Source organism: Antechinus flavipes, chromosome 1, assembly GCF_016432865.1.
Source record: "Antechinus flavipes isolate AdamAnt ecotype Samford, QLD, Australia chromosome 1, AdamAnt_v2, whole genome shotgun sequence".
NCBI classification, from domain to species: Eukaryota; Metazoa; Chordata; class Mammalia; order Dasyuromorphia; family Dasyuridae; genus Antechinus; species Antechinus flavipes.
Genome location: NC_067398.1, coordinates 430,004,475 through 430,028,520, shown reverse-complemented (window position 1 = coordinate 430,028,520; position 24,046 = coordinate 430,004,475). Strand labels below are relative to the sequence as shown.

Sequence of the window (24,046 nt, the reverse complement as noted above, 5' to 3'; positions counted from 1 at the left end):
ATCCTTCTGGGTAGTGCTGGGTAGGGGACAGGAGCTGCCTTGGGAAGTAGGGGAAAGACCTTATCACTGGAGATTTCCAAGTAGAATTAGGCAAGGATATTGTTGAAATTGAACTAGATAGCTTTGGAACTGTCCCTTCTAGTCTTGAGATTTTATGGCTTTGGCATAATAGGGCTGGGGGAAAACCACACTTAGATTGGGCCTTGAGACAGAGCAAATTTGATTGTTAGATTTATAAAGTATCTTCCATGGAAAGGACTTAAGGATAAATAATTGCAAGTGTTTGATTTATAATTTGATTCTGTCATGGATCAAGTTTCAAGAACAGCTCAATGTTTATCCTTTACAGTGTTGCTCTGTTACATGTTTGATGCTATCCAATCTGTAAATTACTTTCAAATACATTTCATGTGACATTGACAAGGCACATTTTAATAGATCCATGTTGCCTAGTGTATCTTTGTTTTTTTTTTAAATCTTTGATAAATATCTATCTTAAGTAATCTTTCCCTCAAAGGAAGTAAAAAAAATTGATATTTTATTGCATTTATTTGATTTTGTTTGTTTTTAGGTTACTGGAGGTTCCAGTGGCATTGGAAAATGTATTGCAATTGAGTGTTATAAGCAAGGAGCATTCATAACTCTGGTTGCAAGAAATGAGGTAAAATTCATTTATTATTTTAAACTTATAGATTCACTCACTGTTTTACAGGGTGAACCATGATCTACTTCTGCTAAAAATGGCATTTATATCCACAAGTGTGGTCTGCTCTCAGACTACCAATGGTCTTAACATGGTTGGTGGGCTTGCTTATATTTTGAATGTTTATAGGATGAGAGCCAATAATAATTTTGTTATGACATGAATTAATAATTTTAATAGGGTCCCATGACTTATAATTAGCAGAGCCCGGACCAAAATAACTCATCTATCTTTTTTTCTTGCTGTTTTTGACATCCCACACGTGCTACTTGTATATCCATATAGAATGTGACAATTATAGATTGTATTAAATTTCTGTCTGATATCCTCAAGGCAGTTGTGTATTGTCAGATCATTGAATGGTTAGAGCTAAGATCATAATTAGTTGAAAACAAAAATAAAATATAATAGTGAAAAAAAGATGAGAGGGTACAACTGAAACAACTTAACCTCGAACTATTTAAGCAAAGAATTGACAATCAAATGTGAACTGATCAGTGGAATTAACACTGACACTGATTATGTTTTTATTTAAAAATTTAATCAATGTAAATTAATTGCCATAATTAGGAGATCAAAAGTACCAGTTAGACATCTTAGCAAACCTCTGTATTACTTCTGAATCACAGAAAGATCACTGCTAAATGCAACATTCATTTGTAAACTTATTTACAAATTAATTTGCAAACTCATTTGCAAAATCTCATGAAGAAGGATAATAGACAGTTATAAGCAGTATCCCAAAGCAGAGAGAAATAAAACAAGTTAAAAACAACAATACCTTGGCAAGATATCTAACCAAGCAAGTCATCTGAAGTGTTTTTAAGCATTAAAAAACAAAACAAAACAAAACAAAACAAAAAAAAAAAAAAAACACCAAATAAGAAAAATTGAGAAATTTGTAAAAGTCATGATAACAAAATGTTTTCTCAGTCAGACACAATGGACCCTAATGTTACAATTCTGCCGTGTACATGGAAGAGATAGAAGTGGTACTAAAAATAACAAAGATGGGAGAAATAATCAGATTTAGCTAAGCATCTACAAGAGGAAATCCATGCTGGAAATGATACAGTTGTGAGCATGTTAAAGGACTAATATCCAATGAACTAGGAGATTACAAAAGGTATGGGAGGAAAATCTTGTTTCTTATTAATATTGGAAAAGAAGATTGAGAGAGAGCTTCAATAAATTTTCTACCTGTATGTGCATCAACAGAAAATCTTTTAGTCACGTATGTAGGAACTGAGTACATCTTATCAGTATGGAATAAGCTGGCTTCTGCAAATGCTACTCAGCATCTTTGCTTATGTCACAGATCTAGAGATTATAAGATCCTATGTGCCTACTATTTGTTGATAGAAAGCTATCCCATAGTATGTTCTCTAAATGTGAGTGTACTTCAGAGTTCTGTCCTGTGTCTTCTTTTCTCTATCTATATTTTCTCTTGATAACCTCTTCAGTTACCATGAAGTTAACTATTATGTCTATGTACATAATCTTTTCTTTCTCTCACACACACAAACTGAACATAGAAAGTATAAATGTATAATAATTATATCATTTTATAAATATACATGTAGATACACCTTGTGAATATATATACAGATGTAAATATGTGAATATATGCATATATATACCTAAACATATAACACAATATATATAACATAAAATAATGATATAAAGAAAGGGAATAAGGATTTATATAATGTTTACTCTTTGGCAGGCAGTGTACTAAACACTTTACAAATACTATCTCATTTGATCCTCATAATAACTGTGAGATAGGTACCAAGGCAGAGATCAAATGACTCGGCCAGGGTTACATAACTAGTTAGTGTCAGATGCCTACTTTTTATTTAGGTCCTCTTGTCTCTATACTCAGTACTTTTAACTATTTTGCCACCTAGTTACCCCGGTTTTTCCTCAGAGCTTACAGTTGTCTACTGGATGTTTCAAATTGGATCTCCCAAAGATCTAAAGCTAACCTGTAGGAGATTGAACTTATTATCATTCCCCTGACATTGCTCCCATGACTTGGCTTCCTTTTCCCTTCACCCTTTTTTCTATTGGTGGGTTCTTCCTGGAATCTCCATTTTGAGGAATGTTCTAATCTATCCATCCTTCATTTTCTTAATTTTTCCCTAAGCTTCAGGTGCTTTTTCTCTTCCCCCTAAAGTCTTCTTCCATTAGTTAGTTCTTTCAAGAACCTCCATTTTGAGGAAGGAATCTGCCTTCTCTCGACTTCGCCATTATTTCCTCCACACAGTTACACCTCTTCCCTCTCATTTATCCCTATTGCTTGGAGATATCACGTCTGACATGTAGTAAGTGCTTAACATTGACTTGACTTGACTTTTCCCACAAACCCTTCCCTTTTCTGAACTTCCCTACTGATCAAATACCCTTCCGTGCTTTTGATCTTACAGATTCACACTCTTAATATTGTCCTAACAATGGAATAAATGGAATATATTGGATTTGACTTAACTTATTCCCCCGTTTATGATTGTTCCTCAAGGACCGTCATTTCCAAACCCTACTTAACTATATAAATAGTAAATTATATATAAATGGAATATATGAAAATGAATATACATCAAAAAACAAAAAGTGAATTTAAGATCATACAGAACTAAGTGAAGAGATATGAGAGGACATACCTACAACTCACTCCTTCATGAAGCTGGAAGGTCCACAGGTGTTACACATTGCATATATTTTTAGATTTTTTTCAGTATACGTGTGTGTGTGTGTGTGTGTGTGTGTGTGTGTGTGTATGTGTGTATAAAATATCAGTTGTACTGTTCCCCCCCCCCCCCCTTTAAAAATACTGTTTGTTATATGGGATGACTTTCTGGGAGGGAGCAGGAATGTCTAGGAGATATATTTGGGATAACTATGATGAAATAAGAAACAGAAAATATTAGTAAAAATTTAATTTTAAAAAATTTAAATTTTAAAACATTTGTTTCCTCTCTTCCTTTCTTTCCTTCCTACCTTTCTCCCTCCATCTTTCTTTCCCTCTCTCCTTCCTTTTTTCCTTCCTTCCAAGCTATCTTGTACTTAATTATATTTATTATATTTCTATTTCATTTTATATTGATGCTGTACGTATTCCTCCCTCCCCCCATCAGAATGTAAATGGGGATTGTTTCATTCTTTGTAACTGTAACCCCTGGGCTTAGCACAGTATCTGGTAAACAAAAGGAATTTAATGAATGCTTGTTGATTGATTGATAGAAGAAAATGCCACTTTACAGGTTCTTTTCCAACAAAATATCTCCTATCCATCAAAATCACTCAAGATTACTCAAGAGATGTTACAGAAATAATCCTGTGATAATAAACACTAGATAAGGCATAATAAAGTAGTGAGGTATATGCTTGCCGCTTATCTTTGTGGTAGAAGAAATCCAGTTCAGTGTCCAAGCTGAAAACAGAATTTCTATGAATGTGGCCATATTCCAAAGCTTCTGTTTTCAGGCATTGTTCATCTTTTGTTCTTGAAGTAGACCAATGACATCAAGAAGTTGATGTCTTGATTTGCAAGTCAATTTTATTTAAGTGAGGCAAAACTGTGCACAATTATCAGCCTCACTCTGTCCTCCAGAGCTTTTGGGATCCAGTGGCAAGACATCAAGTGACTGATTTTCAGGTAACTTTATACTGATTGAATCAAGTTTTAGAGAGAGTTTGACCTGCCCATCCTTACAGAAAAGATTAACTGGATTAAAAAAATCTTTATTTCCCAGAGTATTTTATATATACATATAATGTATTATATACATATAATGTATATATAATTTTATATATGTATATATAAAATACTCTGGGAAATATATATATATATATATACACACATATATATACATACATACACACATACATACATATATATATTTGAATGGCAAACCTATAGGGGGCTGTGCGTGTGAGAGAAAAACAGACAGACAATCCAGTACAATAGGGAGAAGAAGGATGCTTTGGATTGCCTTTTAGGAAATTACAAAACTTTTTTATTGACCCCAAAACTTCCCATGAAAACATACATTTTAAAATACTGTATTACTTTATGGCAATTAGGCATGTAATATAATAGTCTATGAAGAAGTAAAAATGAATCTTACACAGGGGCAGTGGTGAACTCATGGAAGGCAAGAGCAAGTAGTACTTTACAACCAGTGTAAAAAAAGCTGTCAGTTATCAAAGAATCATATGGGTTTTGATAAGCTAGTTATGTGAAAGATCAAAGATTGACAAATGCATAGAGTACTCCACTATTATCCTATGTTAGGAGACAGTGAGGAAATCCTGTAGTACTTTGCCTTGGTTGATGCCCTGGAGTGTGAACTTATGGGAGGAGAGAGGCAAACACAAGATTGCCAGCTATGTAAAGGTTGTGATCTGCATCATGGAAGGAATTTTTCATAACTACTAGTTCCCAGATCCATTTGAGTTTGAGAGTATTCTCATTATCTATTAATGGCTATTTCACCAATTGATCTGTAGCCATAAAACAATATTTCACAAAGTCAATTTGAAAAGAGATATGTGAATTTCATATTATTTGCCTTTAGGATACCTAAAATTAAAATATATGGTTTCTTTATATTGCAGACTTATCAGAGTATACTTCTTTTGTGATAGGAAATGATAAGCTTGGTCCAACCATTATGGAAAGTAGTTTCAAATAATGCAAAAAAAAAAAATGATTTAAATATCGATACCATTTGGCCTAAAGCCTAGAGATTTTTCTGAGAACATCCAAAGATCCAAAGTAAAGTTCAAAATATAGAATTATAAGTTTATAACCATAGTAATTTGAGTAGTGCAAAATGACCATATGCTTGCATTTGTGTCTTTACATAATGAAATAGGACTGATTTAACTATTCATATGCAAGATGTTCACTCATCATTTAATACTGTAATTCAAACTTTAAAAAAAAAACTTTTTTTCTTATTTATGCTCTCATACAGGAGTAAGTTTAATTAATTGGTGCCTACAGACAAGAGAATTGACACTTCCTATAGATATAGCCAGCAAGATATCATTAATTGGTTCCATGAAAAAATTGGGGTCAGGAAGTAGGGTTTGAAAATGACAGTCCTTGAGGAACAATCATAAATGGGGGAATAAGTCAAAGTTTCTTAAATTGTATATCATGATTCCATATAGGATTGTATAACTCATTGTAGGGGTTATGAAATTATGATTTATTATCATATCATTTGATTCGTATACCTATTTTATATACCTATATACCTGGGATTATGTAAAAAGTTCTTGTGTGAAAAGAGATGGGGAGTACAAAAAGTTTAAGAAGACCTGGGGTTAAATGACATTCTGTTGAAATTCCAGATCATTTTAAAGAGTCTTGGTTATAATGTGCTAGTTATGATATTGTTAAGAGTTTGGGTGAGAGCTATATTGTACTTTTCTAAGTTTTTTCCTACTGTTTAATAAATGTTTATATTATGAGCTACTTCCTCTCTCACCAAGAAATAAAATAAATCATCCAAACTAATTGCTTTCCATTAATTTCAGAACAAGTTGCTCCAGGCAAAGAAAGAAATTGAAAAACACTCTATTAATGATAAACAGGTAAATCACTTTCCTGTACCCATTTTATGTACTAATCAGGCTGGTCCAAGGTAAATGTATGGCTTCAGCTACCAACACATACCTATAAGATTATAGAATTTTTCTAATTAAAGTGCTTGTTAGACTGTTTTAAAGTGGCTGAAATTTTTTTCTAGTTGCTTTGGAACTGAAATCATTAACAGAAAACACATATAGACAGAAACATAGATTTTTAGATAACAATTTCAGACAATAAAGACATTTTTCTAAGCAAAATCAGTTGAATGAATGACCACACAAACTTCTATGGGGCAGGTGGCAAGAAATGCCTTCTTTTTACTGTATATCTTGGTCATATCTGTGCTTGTATAGGAGGAATTTTAGAATTTAGAATGCCTGTCTAGATAGGCTGACCCTTGGGAGTTGGCTTCTAAAAACTTTGAAGGTATAATTTTTTTCCCCCAAGGTGAGGTTAAACTTTAAGTTTTCAGAAAAAAAAAAGTTAAAATAGAAGTTTTTGGTGCTTAGTGAATTCCTTTTGGTACTTTAGTGAATTCTGTAACAGTGCCTGGCAGATGGACATTTAATAAATGCTTATTGATTATCACAGGCTTAGGTGGTAGTTGCCTAGGGTCACTAGAAAATTAAATGACTAGTTTTTATTCATATAAGCCAGCCAGGTCTTCTTCACTTCAAAGCCACTTTTTTTTTTTTTTATCCACTTTTGGACTTTCCTTCTTGCTTTGCACAGAGTAAGTCTTAGTAAATGTTTCTTGTTGGATCAATAGGTCCAAGGTAGGACTTCTATTAGGAATCCTGACATATAGAATGAGAACTTTTTCCCCCAATATATTTTTATTTCATTAAATTTTTCTCAACACATAGAAAATATAATATTAACTTAAAAAGGGGTTCCAAATTCCTTTCCTCCCTCTCCCCATCTCCTTTCTTTGAAATGGCAAAAAAATTGATATAGCTTATGTTATGCAAAACATTTTCATATTAGCCATGTTGCAAAAGAAAATACCATCATTACCTCCCCTCCCCCCAAGAAGAATAAAGTAAAAATATACTCCAATTTACATTCAGTCTCCATCAGTTCTTTTTCTGGTGATTGATAGCATTTTTTTCATCATAAGTCCTTCAGACTTGTCTTAGATCATTGTATTGATCAGAACAGCTAAACCATAAGATGAGAACTTGATTTGCTTTTAGTATTTGAAAATGATCTGGGATTCTCATCCTAGATCATGAAACTTTAATAGCCTCAGTGACTTCACCCTTGACCAGACTGCCTTCTTTCCTAATTCAAATTGTTTTGGAACTAAGATGCTTGTGGGTTGGGGTGACATGCTACTTACCTAACTCTTGGTTTCTCCGAATTTGATGTTTAGCATCTGATTTGAAATCACAGCTTCTTGATCAAAGAGCAATCATTGACAGATACAATATTGCTAAGGTTTTAATATTTTGAACACATTGTTTTCTGCTTGTTTTTCCTGGAAGCTAAATAAATGCTCTGTTAGCTCACTTCAAATACATGCCCATACATTTGGAAACTTTCTTGAACTTGATTATTGAAAAATTGTCTCTTTTTTCCCAAATATGTTTAAAGGTAATTTTCGACATTAATTTTCATAAGATTTTGAGATTAAATTTTTTTCTCCTTCTCCTAATTCCTCCCCCTAAGATAGCAAGCAATCTGATATAGGTCATATATATGCAATCATGTAAACATATTTCCACATTAAGAACTTGGCTCTTTTCAAAGTAAAGCTACTTAGAAATAGATTGGCAGGCACTTAAATGTATTTATTATTTTATTAGGTCGTGCTTTGTATCTCAGTCGATGTATCTCAAGATTATGGACAAGTGGAAAATGTCATTAAACAAGTAAGAGTTTTGGTCTTTTGGGTCAGGATATCAGCATTTTTTTTACATTTATTATTTCATTACCTGGGGTAAATGAAAGAATTTGTTAGTATTTGAAATGATTTTCTTGCATTTTTAAGAGTTTCACATCTTTTATTAACCAAGACACCTGCAGCGATGACCTTTTTTATAGGCACAAGAGAAGCTGGGCCCTGTTGACATGCTTGTAAACTGTGCTGGGACATCAGTTTCAGGAAAATTTGAAGATCTTGAAATAAATTATTTTGAGGTAAGTAAGAATGCTTTTCCTTTAATAATTAAATATGTGAAATGCACTCTAATGCTGCTAGTTGAAAACAGTAGGCTCTTTCTTGAAACCTTTAAAATTAGGGATAATGGAATGGTAAATGCCTGCTCTTAGAACCATCTCAACGTTTTTTTTATTTTTATTTTGTGAAAGCAAATGGAGTTGTGACTTGCCTAAAGTGATATAGCTACTAAGTGACTGAGGCTGGATTTGAACTCAGTTGCTCCTGATTCCAAGGCTAGTGCTCTATCTACCATGTCACCTACCTATGCTTATCACAACTTATATGTAGGACTCTCACCATTGAAGCACTTTTAGAGTTTCACTTCAGCCTAAAAAAGAAATACCTTAAGTTTTATATTCTCTAAAGCACAATTTTTAACCTGATAACTGTTTTTTTTTTCTTAATGTATTATTGAAATTTCCATTACAGTTTAAACAGTGACCTCTTTCTCCTTTGAGATATGTTACATTTTCTTGTTTCAGCTAAGAAAACCTAAAACACCCAGAATCCAGTTCTATTAATTTGACGTTAGTAGTAAAATCTCCTAGATTTTCATCCAAATTATTTCATTAAACCAGAGTTCATTTTGGGTTCTACCAGTTTTCCTACTTAGTCAGATCACCAAGTTATAAATAGTAATTTAAAGCAACTTTATCAGTTAGGTAAAAAAGGTCCATTTTCCATTTAACCTATGAAAAACAATTGATGAAATTAATTTTTTCCTATAGTGTATTTAGAATGGATTGGAGGGAAATATCTAAGAGAAAACTAATAGTCAAAGATGAGATTATAAGAGAAAGGAGGTAAGCTGACTCTGGAAATGGCCAGTTTAAGAAATTGGAGGATTTAAGCCAATTTTAGAAAGAAGAGATTGGCTAAGCTCTTGTACTGTTTGGGACAAAGGGAAAAAAGCAACTTTAAAAATTATTCCATTACTAAGATTCTGTGTTCCTAGGGGAAAATGTGTACATTTACATGCTGGCTAGATAAAATTAATATGTGTATGTTTAGTGGAAGTATGCACAATAATAATAATAGATCACATTTGGTTAACACTTTAAAGTTTTACAAATCATTTTACATTTTAAAATTTAAGATTTAAAATTAAAATTAAATTAAATTTTTATTTTAAATTTAAAATTTTTTTCAACAGCCTTGTGATAGAAGCATTATGTGCATGTGTTTTTGTGTACATTTATGATTAAAAGTAAGATGATTGAGGAAATAAATTATGTAAAGTAAATGGGGTTGAGGAAAATTAATTCTCATGGTTGAATTTCCATTGAACAGTTTCCCATTGAAAATTAAATTTTTATCAACATCTTTTTTGTTCTTTATTGGGTAAGTGGAAAATAGGCCTGGACAGTAGCTTTTCTGTCCCAGTTTCCAAGACTAGTGAGAGGGCCCATTTGGAGTTGACCCAGCCTCTCTTTTGGGCCCTATGGCCTTTTTAGCTCCTGAATCTTCCCATAGATGGGTCTTTTTTTTTTTTCCCAAAAAAAAATCATGCTCATAATGTGGAAAAGAGGCTTATATTCTGGGGCCTCTGATCCTTGCTTAGCTTGTTCCTTTTAATCTCCCCTCCAGGCATTTCCTAGAAAGGAATATTCCATTCTCTGGTATAATGAACTTCAAATGTGGATTTATTATGAATATGTAAGATACAAATATCATTTTGGATTCATTCTCTAAATTAAATGGTTTATTTCTATTTAGTTTTAAGATATTCTATTTCAACTATTTTTACATAGCAAATTGCATATGTAGAATAACATTTTTTGATTGATTTTCAAATGAAAACTAAAGATTCTTTCTTAAATTTCCCCAGATTGATGAGATTTATGTAAAAGTAAACTATATTCTTGATTCACATGCAGAATCCTGGCTATCTTTCTTTGGGGGACAAATCCAGTGTTGGGATTTATAATGAATATATTTTTCTTATCAAAACACTTCTCTTTAAAAAAAAAAAAAAGAGAGAGACACCACCTACTTTTGTTTGCAACACACCTAAGTTTATCAGAAGAAAGCTTGTTTGGCCAGTTTTTACTGGCATAAATAACTTCAGTTGCCAGAATAAGGCTCATGTTATAATTGTAGTGTCAGTAGTAATTCTGCAGTTGAGTTTCTTAGTAGAGGCAACTAATATTGTTCTTTCTTCCTCTGGTTTTTCCCCTTTTCCCCAGTCATCCAAATTGATTTTCTTAAAACATGGATCTCCCTTAGTCTTTCTTCTGCTCAAGAAGCATCAATGACTTCCACATATAGGATGAAATGCAAATTCCCTCTTTGGCTTTCAAAACCTTCTACACTATCTTTCCTAGACTAATTCTGTATTACCCTTCTGGCAAATTAGCCTTGAATTCAGTTTCTTTATCTTCCATCACCAGGCCTTTGCACAAATGGCCCCCAATATTCCCTCTCCTCACTTCTGTGGCTTAGACTCCTTATTAAATCTCAGCCCTGATACAGCAGCCTCCTGTGCAAAGCCTTCCCTGAAGACTCCCTGCACATTGGGGAATACATCTACTATTATACCCATTTTACAGATGAGGCAGCTGAGAAGAGAATTAATTTGCCAGAGGTTCCACAACTAACAAGTATCAGAGCCAGGACTGGACCACATTAGTGCACCTAGAAGGTGCAGTGGTTAGAACAACTTCAAATGTGACCTTTGCCATTTATTAGCTGTGTGATCCCAGGCAAGTTGACTTGACTTTTGAGTTCTCATATCCTATAGCTAAAGTGAAGCTACTGTCCTGAAGCTTCTTTTTCTCTCCTCTCCTCTCCTTTTTTCTCTCCTCTCCTTTTTCTCTCCTCTCTTCTTCTTTCTCTCCTCTCCTCTCCTTTTTTCTCTCCTCTTTTCTTGTCTTGTCTTGTCTTGTCTTCTCTTTGTGTTGTATCTTCCAAAAGATTAAAAGCTCTTTGAGAGCAGGGATTCCTTCACTTTTGCTATTGGATCTCCAAGCATCTAGTACAATATCCTGCATGTAGTAGGTATTTAATGAACACTAATTGAATTGTTAAGTGTTAAGTGCCTTAAAGGTTGAAAATTTTCAAATAATACTTGTGATCTTTTTCCCCCTTAGAGATTAATGAATATAAATTATTTGGGCAGCGTATACCCCAGCCGCGCAGTGATAACCACCATGAAAGAAAGAAGGATGGGCAGAATTGTCTTTGTATCCTCCCAGGCTGGACAATTAGGGTTATTTGGCTTTACTGCGTACTCATCGTCTAAGTTTGCTCTTCGAGGATTAGCTGAAGCTCTGCAAATGGAGGTAAATTTTTTTTTTAACTTCTTTGTTTTATCTTTGCTCTGAACACACTAATACACTCACCATTTTCTCCCAATTACATGTGAAAACAATTTTTAAACATTTTTTTCCAGTTTTGAGTTCCAAATTCTATCCCTCTTTCTTCCTTCCTCTCTCCCCTCCTTGAGACAATAAGCAATCAGATAAAGGTTATACACTCAGATAAAAGAAAAGAGATGAAAGAAAGTGAAAAATAGTATGCTTCAATAGTAGTCTTTTAGGATTATCTTAAATAGTCCAACAGTTTATGACATGTAAGGTTCATAGTATGGGGCTGAGAGGCACTTTGGCAGAGTAGCTGTGGGTCTGCCTTTAGCGTCAAGAAAATCTAGATTCAAGTCTTGCTTTCCCCACACATTGGCTACAACAATGAGAACTGGAGTTGCCTGATCTGCAATAGAAGAGCATTTCTATACATTTACTGTGTGCTATACATTGTTCTGGGTGCTAGGAACAAGAGGTGGCAGGGAAACACATCCCTGCCCACAACATGCTTACATTCTAACAAGGGGAGGCTACAGGCTCATCTATCATAGGTCTACAAGAGACATACAGTAGACAGGAGATAGATTTAGAGTGGAAACCATTAGTAGGAGACCAGGAAAGATCTTCTGTAAAAGGTAGCTCTTTGGAGTCTTTTCCTGAAGAGTAGCAAGGATTCCAAAAAGTAGAAGTGAAGAAGGAGAAACTAGGTGATTTCTAAGTATTTTTCCAAATCCTTATTTTTATCCTTCTTTCTGGTTGTTATTAAGCTAGATTAGGGGGAATCCAAAGGTGTAGTCAGAAAGGTAGGAGAAGCAGGAGAGAGCAGAGTCCCAGAGGCCATGGGAGCAGAGAAAATATAGCTTGGGTGAGGGAGAAGTGTTGGGTAGTCAAAAGAGAAGTCAGGGAAATGATGATTGTGAAAATATTACAGTTATCTTTGAGAAAGTAGTTTCAGTGGAGTGGTAAGTCAGAAGCTAGATTGTATGGGTTGGAAAAAAGAGTGGGTATTCATGATGCCAGAGGAACTATGATGATTGATGCATGAATCATCAAGAGTAATGAGTCACAGACAGAAAATGGAATCAAAATGTTTGGACCCCTATGGGCCAAAGAACATATTAATAAGTGAAGAAGAAAAAAAGAACATGTAAAAAGCTTATTGATAATAGCATCTTTGTGACTGATATATAATTTTGGAAATTACATACTTATGAATTACCTTTTTTGCTTAAGAATATTTGTTATAAGGGTTTGGGGTTTTTTTGTTTTTTGTTTTTTTTTTTTCAACTGGGGTTGGAGGGCTAGGTGGAAAATAAAAAAATAAATGAACACACAAAAAATGACAGAGTGACGAGGCAGTGGATGCACTGAGTGTTTCTAGAAATTTGGCTATGAGAAGAAAGGACATTAGTATGAGAAGAAGGTATAAATGAAGGATTGAAAAAATATATATATATATTCATTTTGAACTTAAATACAAAAAGCAAAAACATTTCCATTTATACAGCACAATATTAAAAAGAAGACTCATATAAAACTGAATTTTCATCTTAAACATTATTTACTTAAAAAACTATACAATAAATATTAGACATCATTTTCAAAGCTACATTGCTTTTCTGTGCTTCCTTCTAAGTTTTTTTGTTCTTTGCTGTGTACTTTTAATTTTTTTTCTCTGTGCCTCTTTATCCACCCTAGAAAAGGCTACCATTAGACACTAATATATATGTATGTGTGTGTGTATACATGTGTGTGTTAAACCATACTATGAATATCACTGTTATATATATACGTAAAACTATACTCTCTTTCTCTTGCCTTCTTTTTCTCTCTCTTTCTCCCTCTCTCTCTCTATGTGTGTGTGCATATGTATGTGTGTGTATAAATATGTAAAACACTATATCATATACATTGCTATTTATCAGTTCTTTTTTTGAATGTGAATAGTATCTTCCTTTGTAGGTGCTTTGTAGTTGATTTGAACATTTATAATATTCAAAATGACTTAAATTGTTTGTCTTATTGCTATTACTACCATTTATAATACAATATTGAATAATACTGGTGATAATGGGCATCTTTGTTTCATTCCTGCTCTTATTGGGAAGGTTTCTAGCTTATCCCCATTACAAATAATGCTTGCTGCTGGGTTTAGATTAGATGCTTCTGTTTTCAAGTGTTTTCTTTTTTAATAAAAATGAGTATTGTGTTTTATAAATAAGGAATGAGTATTGTATTTTTCTATATTGATATAGTCATATGATTTTTACTAATTATGTTGTTGATCAAATATGTTAATAGTTTTCTTTATGTCAAACCATTCCTGAATTTTTTAAAGATGAAGAGAGCAAGACATGTTTGTAGTTGTCAGAAAAGGAACCTAAAGCTAGGGAGAAATTGAAGGTTACAGGAAATAATTGCTGGAATAAAGGTTCCTTGGATCTTTATAATAGTCTGTTCAAAGGAAAAGGATGTCTTTTACTCAGAGCATGGAGCATAGAAAGCAGATGGAACTAGAGAGAGCTATGAGATGTAGAAAGAGAGGAGCTGACATGATGAATGCACAAATGAACTTGATATTTTTCTTAGAAAAGTAGAAAAGGCAGTTTATCTTCTGAGAGAGAGTGGAGTGAGGCTAATATGAGAAACTTGAAAAGAAAACTTTTGAAATACTAGTGAAAATAGTTTAGAAAGAATAGAAGGATTAACATGTAGGAATGAACATTCATTTGAGATTAGATCATTTGAGTAGAACTATTTCATCCCTATTGTGTGACTTTCCCTCATTATTGTTCAGCAGTTAGGAAATATAAGCAGGGAAGAAGGAAGTTGGTGGTAGGCCAAAAAGATGGCAAACTTTTCTTAAGAAAAGAAGAAGAGTAAATTCTAGGAGCCTGTACATCATAGCAAGAAAGATCTAGCTGTGTCAATGTAAAGTAATTATTAAATAAAAATTAAAAAAAAAAAAGAAAGAAAGATCTAGCTGTGATAGATAATTGGAGAGCGAGAAGAGGGGAATGATTGCTGGATGATTGCAAGAGAAGGAAGATTTGGAAGTTGTTATGTGGAGCCTAAGGGCATGAGAAAAGGAGAAATCCCTGTTGTAGAGAAGATGGCTAGGGATAGATCTCTAAGAAGACCAGATTTCCCTGATCCCCAGAAATTAGAAACAATATGATGCAATGGGTAGAGTGCTGGACCTAGAATCAGGAAGAACTGAGTTCAGATCCAGTCTCAGACACTTATTAGTTATATATCCTTGAGCAAAACGCTTAACTTTGCTTCAGTTTCCACATCTGTAAAATGGGAATAATAGCACCTATCTATCAGAGTTTTTGTAAGGATCAAATGAGATAATATTTGTAAATTACTTTGCAAACCTTAAATCACTATTAAATACTAGCTATTACAATAATTATTATAGAAGGAATATGAGATGAATATATCTAGGATGAAAGATTTTGTTAAAGATAAAGAGAGGGTTTTAGAGGATATAATAGAGAAGAAAAACAGAAAAAGACGAAAGAGCAGGAAGAGATGGAGTTTAGCTGAATTAGGTAGGTGCTGTGACAAGCTGAGGGATGCAACTGGGATAACTGAAATAAGGAACATTATGTACTCTGATACCTTCATCTTAGTTCATGTGGGCCCCAAAGATGTTAATTACCAAAGAAAAAAAACCGATCTCATAGTCATTTAGCTGAAGGAGGCCCAGAGAGCATCCTAGATCCATTCAACCCATGCTAGGATTTCATATCACCCTTTAAATAATCAGGCCTTGCAAAGTGAAGTGAGCAGAACCGAGGGAACATTGTACAGAGTAACAGCAATATGTTCAACTATAAATGACATAGCTATTCTTAGCAGCACAATGATCCAAAACAATTCCAGAGGTCTCACAATAAGAAGTGCTGTCTACCTCCATAAAAAGAATTGAGAGTCTGATCGAAGCGTATAATTTGTTCACTCTGTGTGTGTGTGTGTATGTGTGTGTGTGCGTATGTGTTTTTCCTTTTGTTCTGTCTCTTCTTTCACAATATGACAAATATAGAAATATGTTTTGCATGATTGCATATATATAATATATCAAATTGCTTACCCTCATAGGAAGGAGGGAGATGAGAGAGAAAGGAAGACAATTTGGAACTCTTTTTTAAAAAAAAAAAACAAATGTAAAAATTGTCTTTATCTGTAACTGAGAAAAATAAAATTGAAGTAGCCAGTATTAGTTAATTTAGAATAGCAAGTGATTCCAAACAAATGCCGATTCCCAGCTAATTTGAATTGTGAGATTCTCTCAAAACTGGGATTGAATTATTTGAATTGTCTGTTTTGTTTAGAGTTCTGTTTCAAATAAATGAAGCCTGGCAATATTTCTTAAATTTCTGATACTTCTGGTAGTCCAACCCATTGGAAACTGCACAATAACCTCCATTTTAAGAAATGATACTTTTGATTTTGAGCTAAACCTTTTTTGTATTTCATTTCCCAATTTTCCTAGTATGAGTACATAATTGTGACATGATTCAGCTTTAGATTTATGATACATTGTCCAAGGTCATGGCTTGGAAAGAAAAGTTAAATCGTGTGGTCTATATCCTAGGAGACTATTCTGGGAGGGAAGTTCTTTTCAGGACTTGTTTTGATCATTTTCTCTGGGACAAATGTGGAAGAAAAGGAACACCATTATAGGTCATCACCTTGGAAAGAAGTTGAAATGAATAGGGTACTTTCTCATCACTCTCTCTACTTGGCCCAAGTCCAGAACTAGTTATGACTGTAAACTGGTCCTTAAAACTGCTGAGCCTATTGATGTTGAGGGAATGAGCTCCACTTGTCAAGGGAAAATTTACGAGTGAATTTTTTGCTAAGATTTTATAGTTGTGTTGTGTTTTCTCTCCTGATGATTAATGTCATATTAGCCTTGCTTGAGCTGGAACCAAACTGAAGAGATTGTTTTTTTATTTCTCTCTTCCCTTGGGTAACTAGCTTTTGCAGGATTCAAACTTGCTATACAGGACCTTCTACCCACAGGTGACTCCTGCATTTTCTTCCAGAGGCTTCTAGCATGTGATCTGTGGGAGAAAGGAGGCCTGGGTGATAAAAGCAAACCCTGAGATATTCTCCGAGGCTATTGAGGATATGTTAATTTTTAGCTTTGGGTTTTTAGCCTCCCATGAGATTAAAGATGTCATCTCATTGGGAAGTAGACAACTGCTTCTTGACATTTTAAGTATTTGAAATCTAAATCTGCCAATTCCATCAAATTAAAATTCTGGCAGATTGACTTGGGTGAAACTTATCATAGTCTATTAAAAGTGAGTTCAGAATTAGGAAAATAAAGAGGGAGGGCATTCAGGAGTTAGACTGAATTATAGTGTCTTAACTAATCCTCCCTGCCTGTTTTCCCACTTATCTTACATATATTTGTATGAATACATTCTGCCTCCCTTGATAGATTATAAGTAACTTTAAGAAAAGGACTGTTTCATTTTTGTCTTTGTATCACCTGTGACTGGCCCATAGCAGGCACTTAAATAAATATTACTCGATGAATTGCTGTTTTGTGAAGAATATACCTTATTTTCCCATTGTTTTAAAACATTAGAATAGAATTCTGAGAAGTGCCCTGGAATGGATGATATGAAATGGGGTAACAAGAGTAAAGATTTGGCTTCCAAGATAGGAGATGATATCTAGATATGAAAAGAGGGCTTTTGCTTCAGGTTAAAAAATAAGGGAGGGAGCTGTAGTGGAAGGCTGCAAACTCTATTGTTGTTCATATTTGGGAGTTAATTCAGGGAGTTATTCCAGATTAGGAATGGCAATTTGCAAGGGTGCTGGATGCTTATGATAGAGGTGAGGAACTTAAAATGAGAGGTGAGGCTTAAAATGAGAGCTATACCCAAAGTGGAAGAAATTCTTGGAGTAGTATTTGTTTGTGGAAAACGAGGGAAAAGGACTGGCAGGAATCAGTTGAGTGTCTATGGCAAATTAAGCTAATCATTTGTAAAGCATTATAGAACATAATGATAGAAGATGCTAAAAGTTATTATTATACAAACATTGAAAAGTAATTGAAAAGGAGACAAGGCTACAAAGAGAATGATATAAGCCGCAGTTAAGCCAGAACATCTCCAGAACATTTATAGATGAAACTTGAGGGAGAACAACAAACTGGTGTGAAAGAGAACTGGTTTGCCAGGATTCCTATTGTCATCTGTTCTCATTGAGATAAGAGTAGAACTACCACGGTTCCCAACATATTGTGTGAGGAAATGATAATGACACAACAATAAAGTCAAGGTGATTGCCTAGACTTGACTTAATACATGCTGGAAGTGAGTGACACACTTTTAAAGACGCTTGATTTAAATATGTCTCATAGACTCCAAAGCAATAAAAAAAAAAAAAAGCATCATGAAGATGCTTTTACTAAGTAAAAAGTTTTGAGAATATATCAGCAACTGCCATTTCATATGCCTGCTTCCTTTATAAAATGATTGAGAAAGAATTATGCATACAATGAGTCTGCCTTTAATAAGAACATTAGAAAGGAACAAAACAGTTTTTGTAGATGATTTTTTTTTATAACAAACCATATCTTTACAATCATAAAACTCGCCAAAAAGTCTGTGAACTATACAACTCTGCTTTATTTGTTATTATGATTTGATTTCACAGAAGAAAATGCTGTTTTTAAATGATCTCATTCAAACAAAGCTGTTTCCCATGAACGTATTTAAAATAAGACAAGATTCTATCCCATATGACAGTGGATGTGACTTTAATGACTCACTGAGTATAATCATCAATTAAAGCAAGAAAACAGGAAAACACTTAAGGTATTTATCCATGTCATGGATGGATCCATTATCTTATGTAGAATTTATAAACAGTAGGATTCCCTCCTTTGCTTTTATTCAAATAATATTTTGCTAATTGCACAAACTCCAGAACACTTTAGTGCTTCATCAACAAAATCTATAATTTTTTGGAAAAGATTGATTTAGCTGTCTACTAGGGGCAGACAAAGTGGATGACCAATGCACATTGATTAGATTATGAGAAGTGACTGAACACACAATGGAATCAATGAATTCATCAGTATGCATCACCTGCATAGGAATTGCAGCTAAATCATGCATTAGGCTCAGAACTGAGTAGGAAAAGATCGGGCCAGGTGACATCTATTTAGATAAATGTCCAGCTTCAAACGCCCATCTCTTTAACACAATGTTTCTACCTCCCCTAAGGTGTACCTTTGGTGTTTTTATTTTCTTGTGGACCGACCCTAAATTCTTGCAGGATACACCAGTAGGTTGCAAACTCTGGGAGGTGCTACCATTTGGGCCCAGGATCAGACTCTAAATCTTGTCATCCAAGCACCAACATACCTTCATTTGATGAGCTTAACTGTCCAGGTGGCCACAAGGCATGGCTGTGTTGACTTTAGAACTCTTTAAAGATCATTCATTGAAAGAAGTATTCTTCTATGCTGGTAGAAGGAGCACCCCCATTGATGAATCCTGACCTCTAGTAGTATTGAAGCACTCCACTGATGTGGCCTGGTGTAGCTATGCATGAAACAGCATTTTCTCAAAGGAATTAAATATTCAGGTGTCCCAGAAGTGGATATATAAACAATCCATGACATTTCCAATGATGGCAATTTGTTAAGTATATTGTAAAAGCAGGCTTTTTTTTTTTTTTTTTTTTTTTTTTTAGATACAGCTTGGATTAGTTGGTGTCTGAGGTCTCTTCCTCCTCTGAGCTTGTGTTTCATTGTTAAAGGAAATTGTATAATATATGTATCTAGGATAACATATTTAACATGTAGAAGACTGCCTGCCATCTAGGGGAGGGGGTGGAGGAAGGGAAGGGAAAAGTCAGAACAGAAGTGAGTGCAAGGGATAATGTAAAAAATTACCCAGGCATGGGTTCTGTCAATAAGAAGTTATTTTAAAAAAAGGAAATTGTGTAAAAGATGTCATCAAGAACATATAGGCTGGTAAGGGAAATGGACTGTTCAAATAAAGAGAATGAGATAAGTGGGCAGTATAAGTGCTAGATTTCATAATTTCAAGACTTTAAAGGAACTAGAGTAACGTTTATAGTATGTTAGGTAGTTCTTCTGCATTGGCTTTATGGATAAACATGGGCACGAATTCCACAAAATGAAAAAATAATGAGGGATTTTAATCTGTCTTGGTGAAGGACAATGCTCACAATGAAGAGATTACAGTGTGGTACCCTAGAATAATGTGGTCTGAAAGAGCAAGTCACTGCTAGGGTAAAGATACTAGGATATATGAGGTTCTGAAGGAAATACCCAAGTAGGGATTGTCTCTGAGAAGCAGGATGAACTGTGAATTTTAGAACTGGAGAGAACTTTACATACTTTCAAACTTGGTTCCCCCTTCTCCAACTACCACTATCTTTTTAAACAGATAAATTAACTCAGGCCCAGAATAAGGGGTGGTTTTTTGGCTTGACTTCTTGGTCCTTTATCTTTTCTTTTAAAGTCTCTAGTTCTGCTCCCTTAATTCTTAACTCTTTTTTTTTTTTTTTTTTGGCTGAGGCAATTGGGATTAAGTGACTTGTCCAGGGGCACACAGCTAGAAAGTATTAAGTGTCTGAAGTCAGATTTGAACTCAGGTCCTCCTGATTTCAGGGCTGGTGCTGTATCCATTACACCAACTAGTTGCTCCCTTAACTCATTTCTTAGGAAATATATAAACTTTCTTTTACTTTCTGGTTCTTTTTAAAAATGAATTTTTATTGATATCTTTTTTCTTTGTATCACCTGGATTTCCCCTTGTACCTCTTCCCTTTACCTCTCCTAGACAACCATACCTTACAATAAAGAATTTAAAAAAAGAGAAAAATTCAGCAAAATTAACTATTAAAATTAAAAAATCTTTTTTTAAGAAGCGACAATTATTCTTTAAAAATTCTCATTAGGTTCAGGTTAAACAACTAAAAAAACAAACTAGCCAGAGGACTAATATAGCTTGTATTCTTTTCTGTTTCTGTCCAGAGGACTTAAGTCACCCAGCTTTATTCTCTCTAGGATCATGTCTTTTTGTCTTCAGTCTGGCCATTTTCATGTCCTACCCTCTTCCCTTTTTCCTTGCCATCAGTCCCTGTTATGCCTTTTCTTCTGCATTAGAATGTAAGCTTCTTGAAGATAGAGAATTTCTTAATTTTGTATTTTCATCCCTTAGAACAGTTTTTGGCATATTTGAAGCATTTGATAAATATTTTTTATATATTCATTTAGATATGCAAAATATAGAGAAGACAGTTCTGTAGTGGAAATTCTTAGAAAAGTTGTATCTTATTGATTTGAGGTATCTGAAGTAATATATTCCATGGTAAGTAAAAGACCTTTCTATGTAGGTATGCTAGAGAAGCGTGGTCTAGTGTCATATATCCAGGGAATATTCAAAATGTGAAAATCCTTCCAGGATGAAGGAGTTGGATTGATAGGATTTAGGGAAGGAAAAAGACGACCTGGGAGACCTCATGGTCAGGAAAGATGACAATAGTATTTGGGTTTCTGTTCTATGGGTTGCCTGAAGAATGTGTAAAAGAAAATGTGTGTTTAAGGTCTAGGGTTTTATTCTAAGGAAGAATTATTGAAGGATGATTATATGATCCTGGAAATATTTTTTCAGGGATGGAAGTATATTAGTGTCTATATATCAACAAGGATCATCTGGGAATGTGTGTCTAGCTTGTCTTGATAACAATAATAAAAACATGAATAATAACAATACTTGACAGTTATTTAGTGCTTTAAAGATTTGAAAAAAAATTTAGCTGTGTTATCTCATTTGATTCTAACTACAATTCTGTGAACTTGTTGCTATTAGTATACCCACTTTACAGATGAAAATTGAAGCTTCAGAGACTGTTACTTATCCATGACTCCATTCAAGCTATGTTTCCGTAATCCTATACTTCCATGGGTAATTTTTCAAAAAATTTTAATGTGACCAGTGGGATTCAAACCCAAGTTTCTGTTGATTCCATATTTAGTGCTTTTTACCATACCTTGTTGCCTTTTTCTTTATCAATAGCATGCTTTTTGTTGGAGGGATTGAGAATGGGGGAAGAGGATTTAGTCTCCCTGACTTGCTATAGGCAAATCCTACTGCTGATTGTTGAAAATGTTTTAACCTATTCTAATTATGACCTGAGCCAGTTTGTCTTTCTTAAACAACCTGGTGACTCTGCTTCTGAGGACTCACCTTATTGATGCTGGATTAGTTTGGGCAACTGATCAGTTTAACACCTTGTAGCTCAGAACTCTCCAGCTTGAACAATTTGCCAGTTCGAGATCTCTCTAATTCAGATTGTTCAGATTTCTTTTTACTACACGGGTTTTTCTCTAAGCAGTGAAGGCTAGGACATAATTACTTCATTCTCCATTTTTTTTACACAGGTAAAATGAAGTTAAAATGATAATTAGTAGCACATTTTTAGGAAAAAAACTAGTCAAGAGAAACCAGCATATTGCCTGAGGGTGGGAAAAATGAGTCTATCTGGTCTTAGTGAAAGGAGAAATGAGATTGGAAGGAATATGGTTTTATGAATATATCTGAGCCTTTATTTTGTGCATGTATTGAGTATTCATGTTGAATGTGCATGGATGAATCACCTTCTCCATCTTTTGATTCTTCCTTGAATAGGGATGAGAATCATGGGCTTCAGGGAGGTTTTGGCAAAAGATGTTTTTTCTGTACTTTAGGGCTCTTGTTTTCTATTTTAAAACGGTTGGAGTGAGAATACCAAATGATGCCTGTTTGTATGCTCCTTTCCAGAATGAACGTCTCAGAGAAAATGGTATCTTGGTTCAGCAGTGCCATTTCTTAAATGAGCAAACTTTGAATATCATTTGAGAATCATCATATTTATTTGTATTTACATATAATATATGAAAATCAGCATATAATTTGGAAAACTATATTGTGTGTATTCTGTTTACTTATAAATGTTGTCTTTTAAAATGCAGGTGAAGCCATATAACATCTATATAACAATTGCATATCCACCAGATACAGACACCCCAGGTTTTGCAGAAGAAAAGAAAACAAAGGTAATTTTTATCATTATTTACTTTTATGTGTACCTTTTGATGTTGTCTTCTAATGCTTCAGATTCCTTGTTTTTCTGACAGGTAGATGGTACAATGGATAGAGTTTGGGACCCAGAGTCAGGAAGACCTGATTTTAATTCAGCTTTAGATACTTCTTAGCCATATGTCTCTGGGCAAGTTACATGAACTGTTTTTAATCTATCTTTCCATAATCCTATACTTACATGGTTGATTAAAAAAAAACAATAACAATCTTAATGAATTAGATTTCATCTTGTTTTAATTGCTAGTGATAAAGAAGCAAAAAAAATTATGTCTCAATCAATTAATTAAAAAACATTAAAAACATATAGCAGAAAACAAAAAGAAATTTAGTAACGAATACAAGGAACCATTTTGTTAACTATCTTGTAGCAGAAGTTCATGATTTCATATTATTTTTCTTTTTTTGTTCTTTCTGTATTGAAATGTTTTGTGTTTATTGAAAAACTGCCTTTTCTCAAGTTTCTGATGATGGCCCTTCGATTCTCATAATCAACTAAGATCTTAATCATTGGGTTGTCTTTGTCCACTCCCCCTTCCCCCCCCAACAAAATCCAATTAATTGCTACATCTTGTCAATTCTACTTGTATAACATGTTTTCCACTTCCAGTTTTTCTGCTTTTCAACAAGTCATCCACAAAGCTGCTAAAGGCCTGACCATATCCTTACACTCAAAAGTTTTCAGGATAAACTACAAACTCCTCAAGCTGATATTTCAAAATGATTACTGTACATTTTTCTAGATTCCTTCCTACCATTTCCTTTCATGCACTCTCCTTTCCTGCCAAACAGAATTGCTAGTCATTCCCTGAAGTTGACTTTCCCTCTCCCTCTGCATTTGTACAAGCAGTCCTTCTTCCCTGGAAGGCAGTCTCTCCTCCTCTGGGCCTCTCGAGATCTTTGTTTTCCAGATTCAGTTCAGGTGTCACCTCCTCCCTGACTACTTCCCTGATCTCCTCCAATCTTAATAAGCTTTTCCTTCTTGAATTACTTTGTATTTAATTATTTGGGGCCATGTTACATCCTTCCTATAATATATAGGCTATGAGGGCAGGGATTGTTTTGGTTCTGGTTTTTTATCTTTGACATCTAGCAAAGTGCCTTGCACAAACAGAGATATATTAA

The 24,046-nt window shown here is 34.1% G+C and overlaps 1 protein-coding gene across 1 annotated transcript in view; it reads left to right on the top strand.

The window, feature by feature from the left end:
• KDSR (3-ketodihydrosphingosine reductase) overlaps positions 1-24,046 on the top strand; it is a 54,701-nt gene that overhangs the window by 12,174 nt on the left and 18,481 nt on the right. Inside the window, exons 2-7 of the mRNA XM_051969913.1 lie at positions 572-661; positions 6,254-6,310; positions 8,117-8,182; positions 8,355-8,450; positions 11,562-11,753; positions 22,795-22,878. Of these exons, the coding sequence (XP_051825873.1) occupies positions 572-661; positions 6,254-6,310; positions 8,117-8,182; positions 8,355-8,450; positions 11,562-11,753; positions 22,795-22,878 (585 nt within the window). The remainder of the gene's footprint in view (positions 1-571; positions 662-6,253; positions 6,311-8,116; positions 8,183-8,354; positions 8,451-11,561; positions 11,754-22,794; positions 22,879-24,046) is intronic.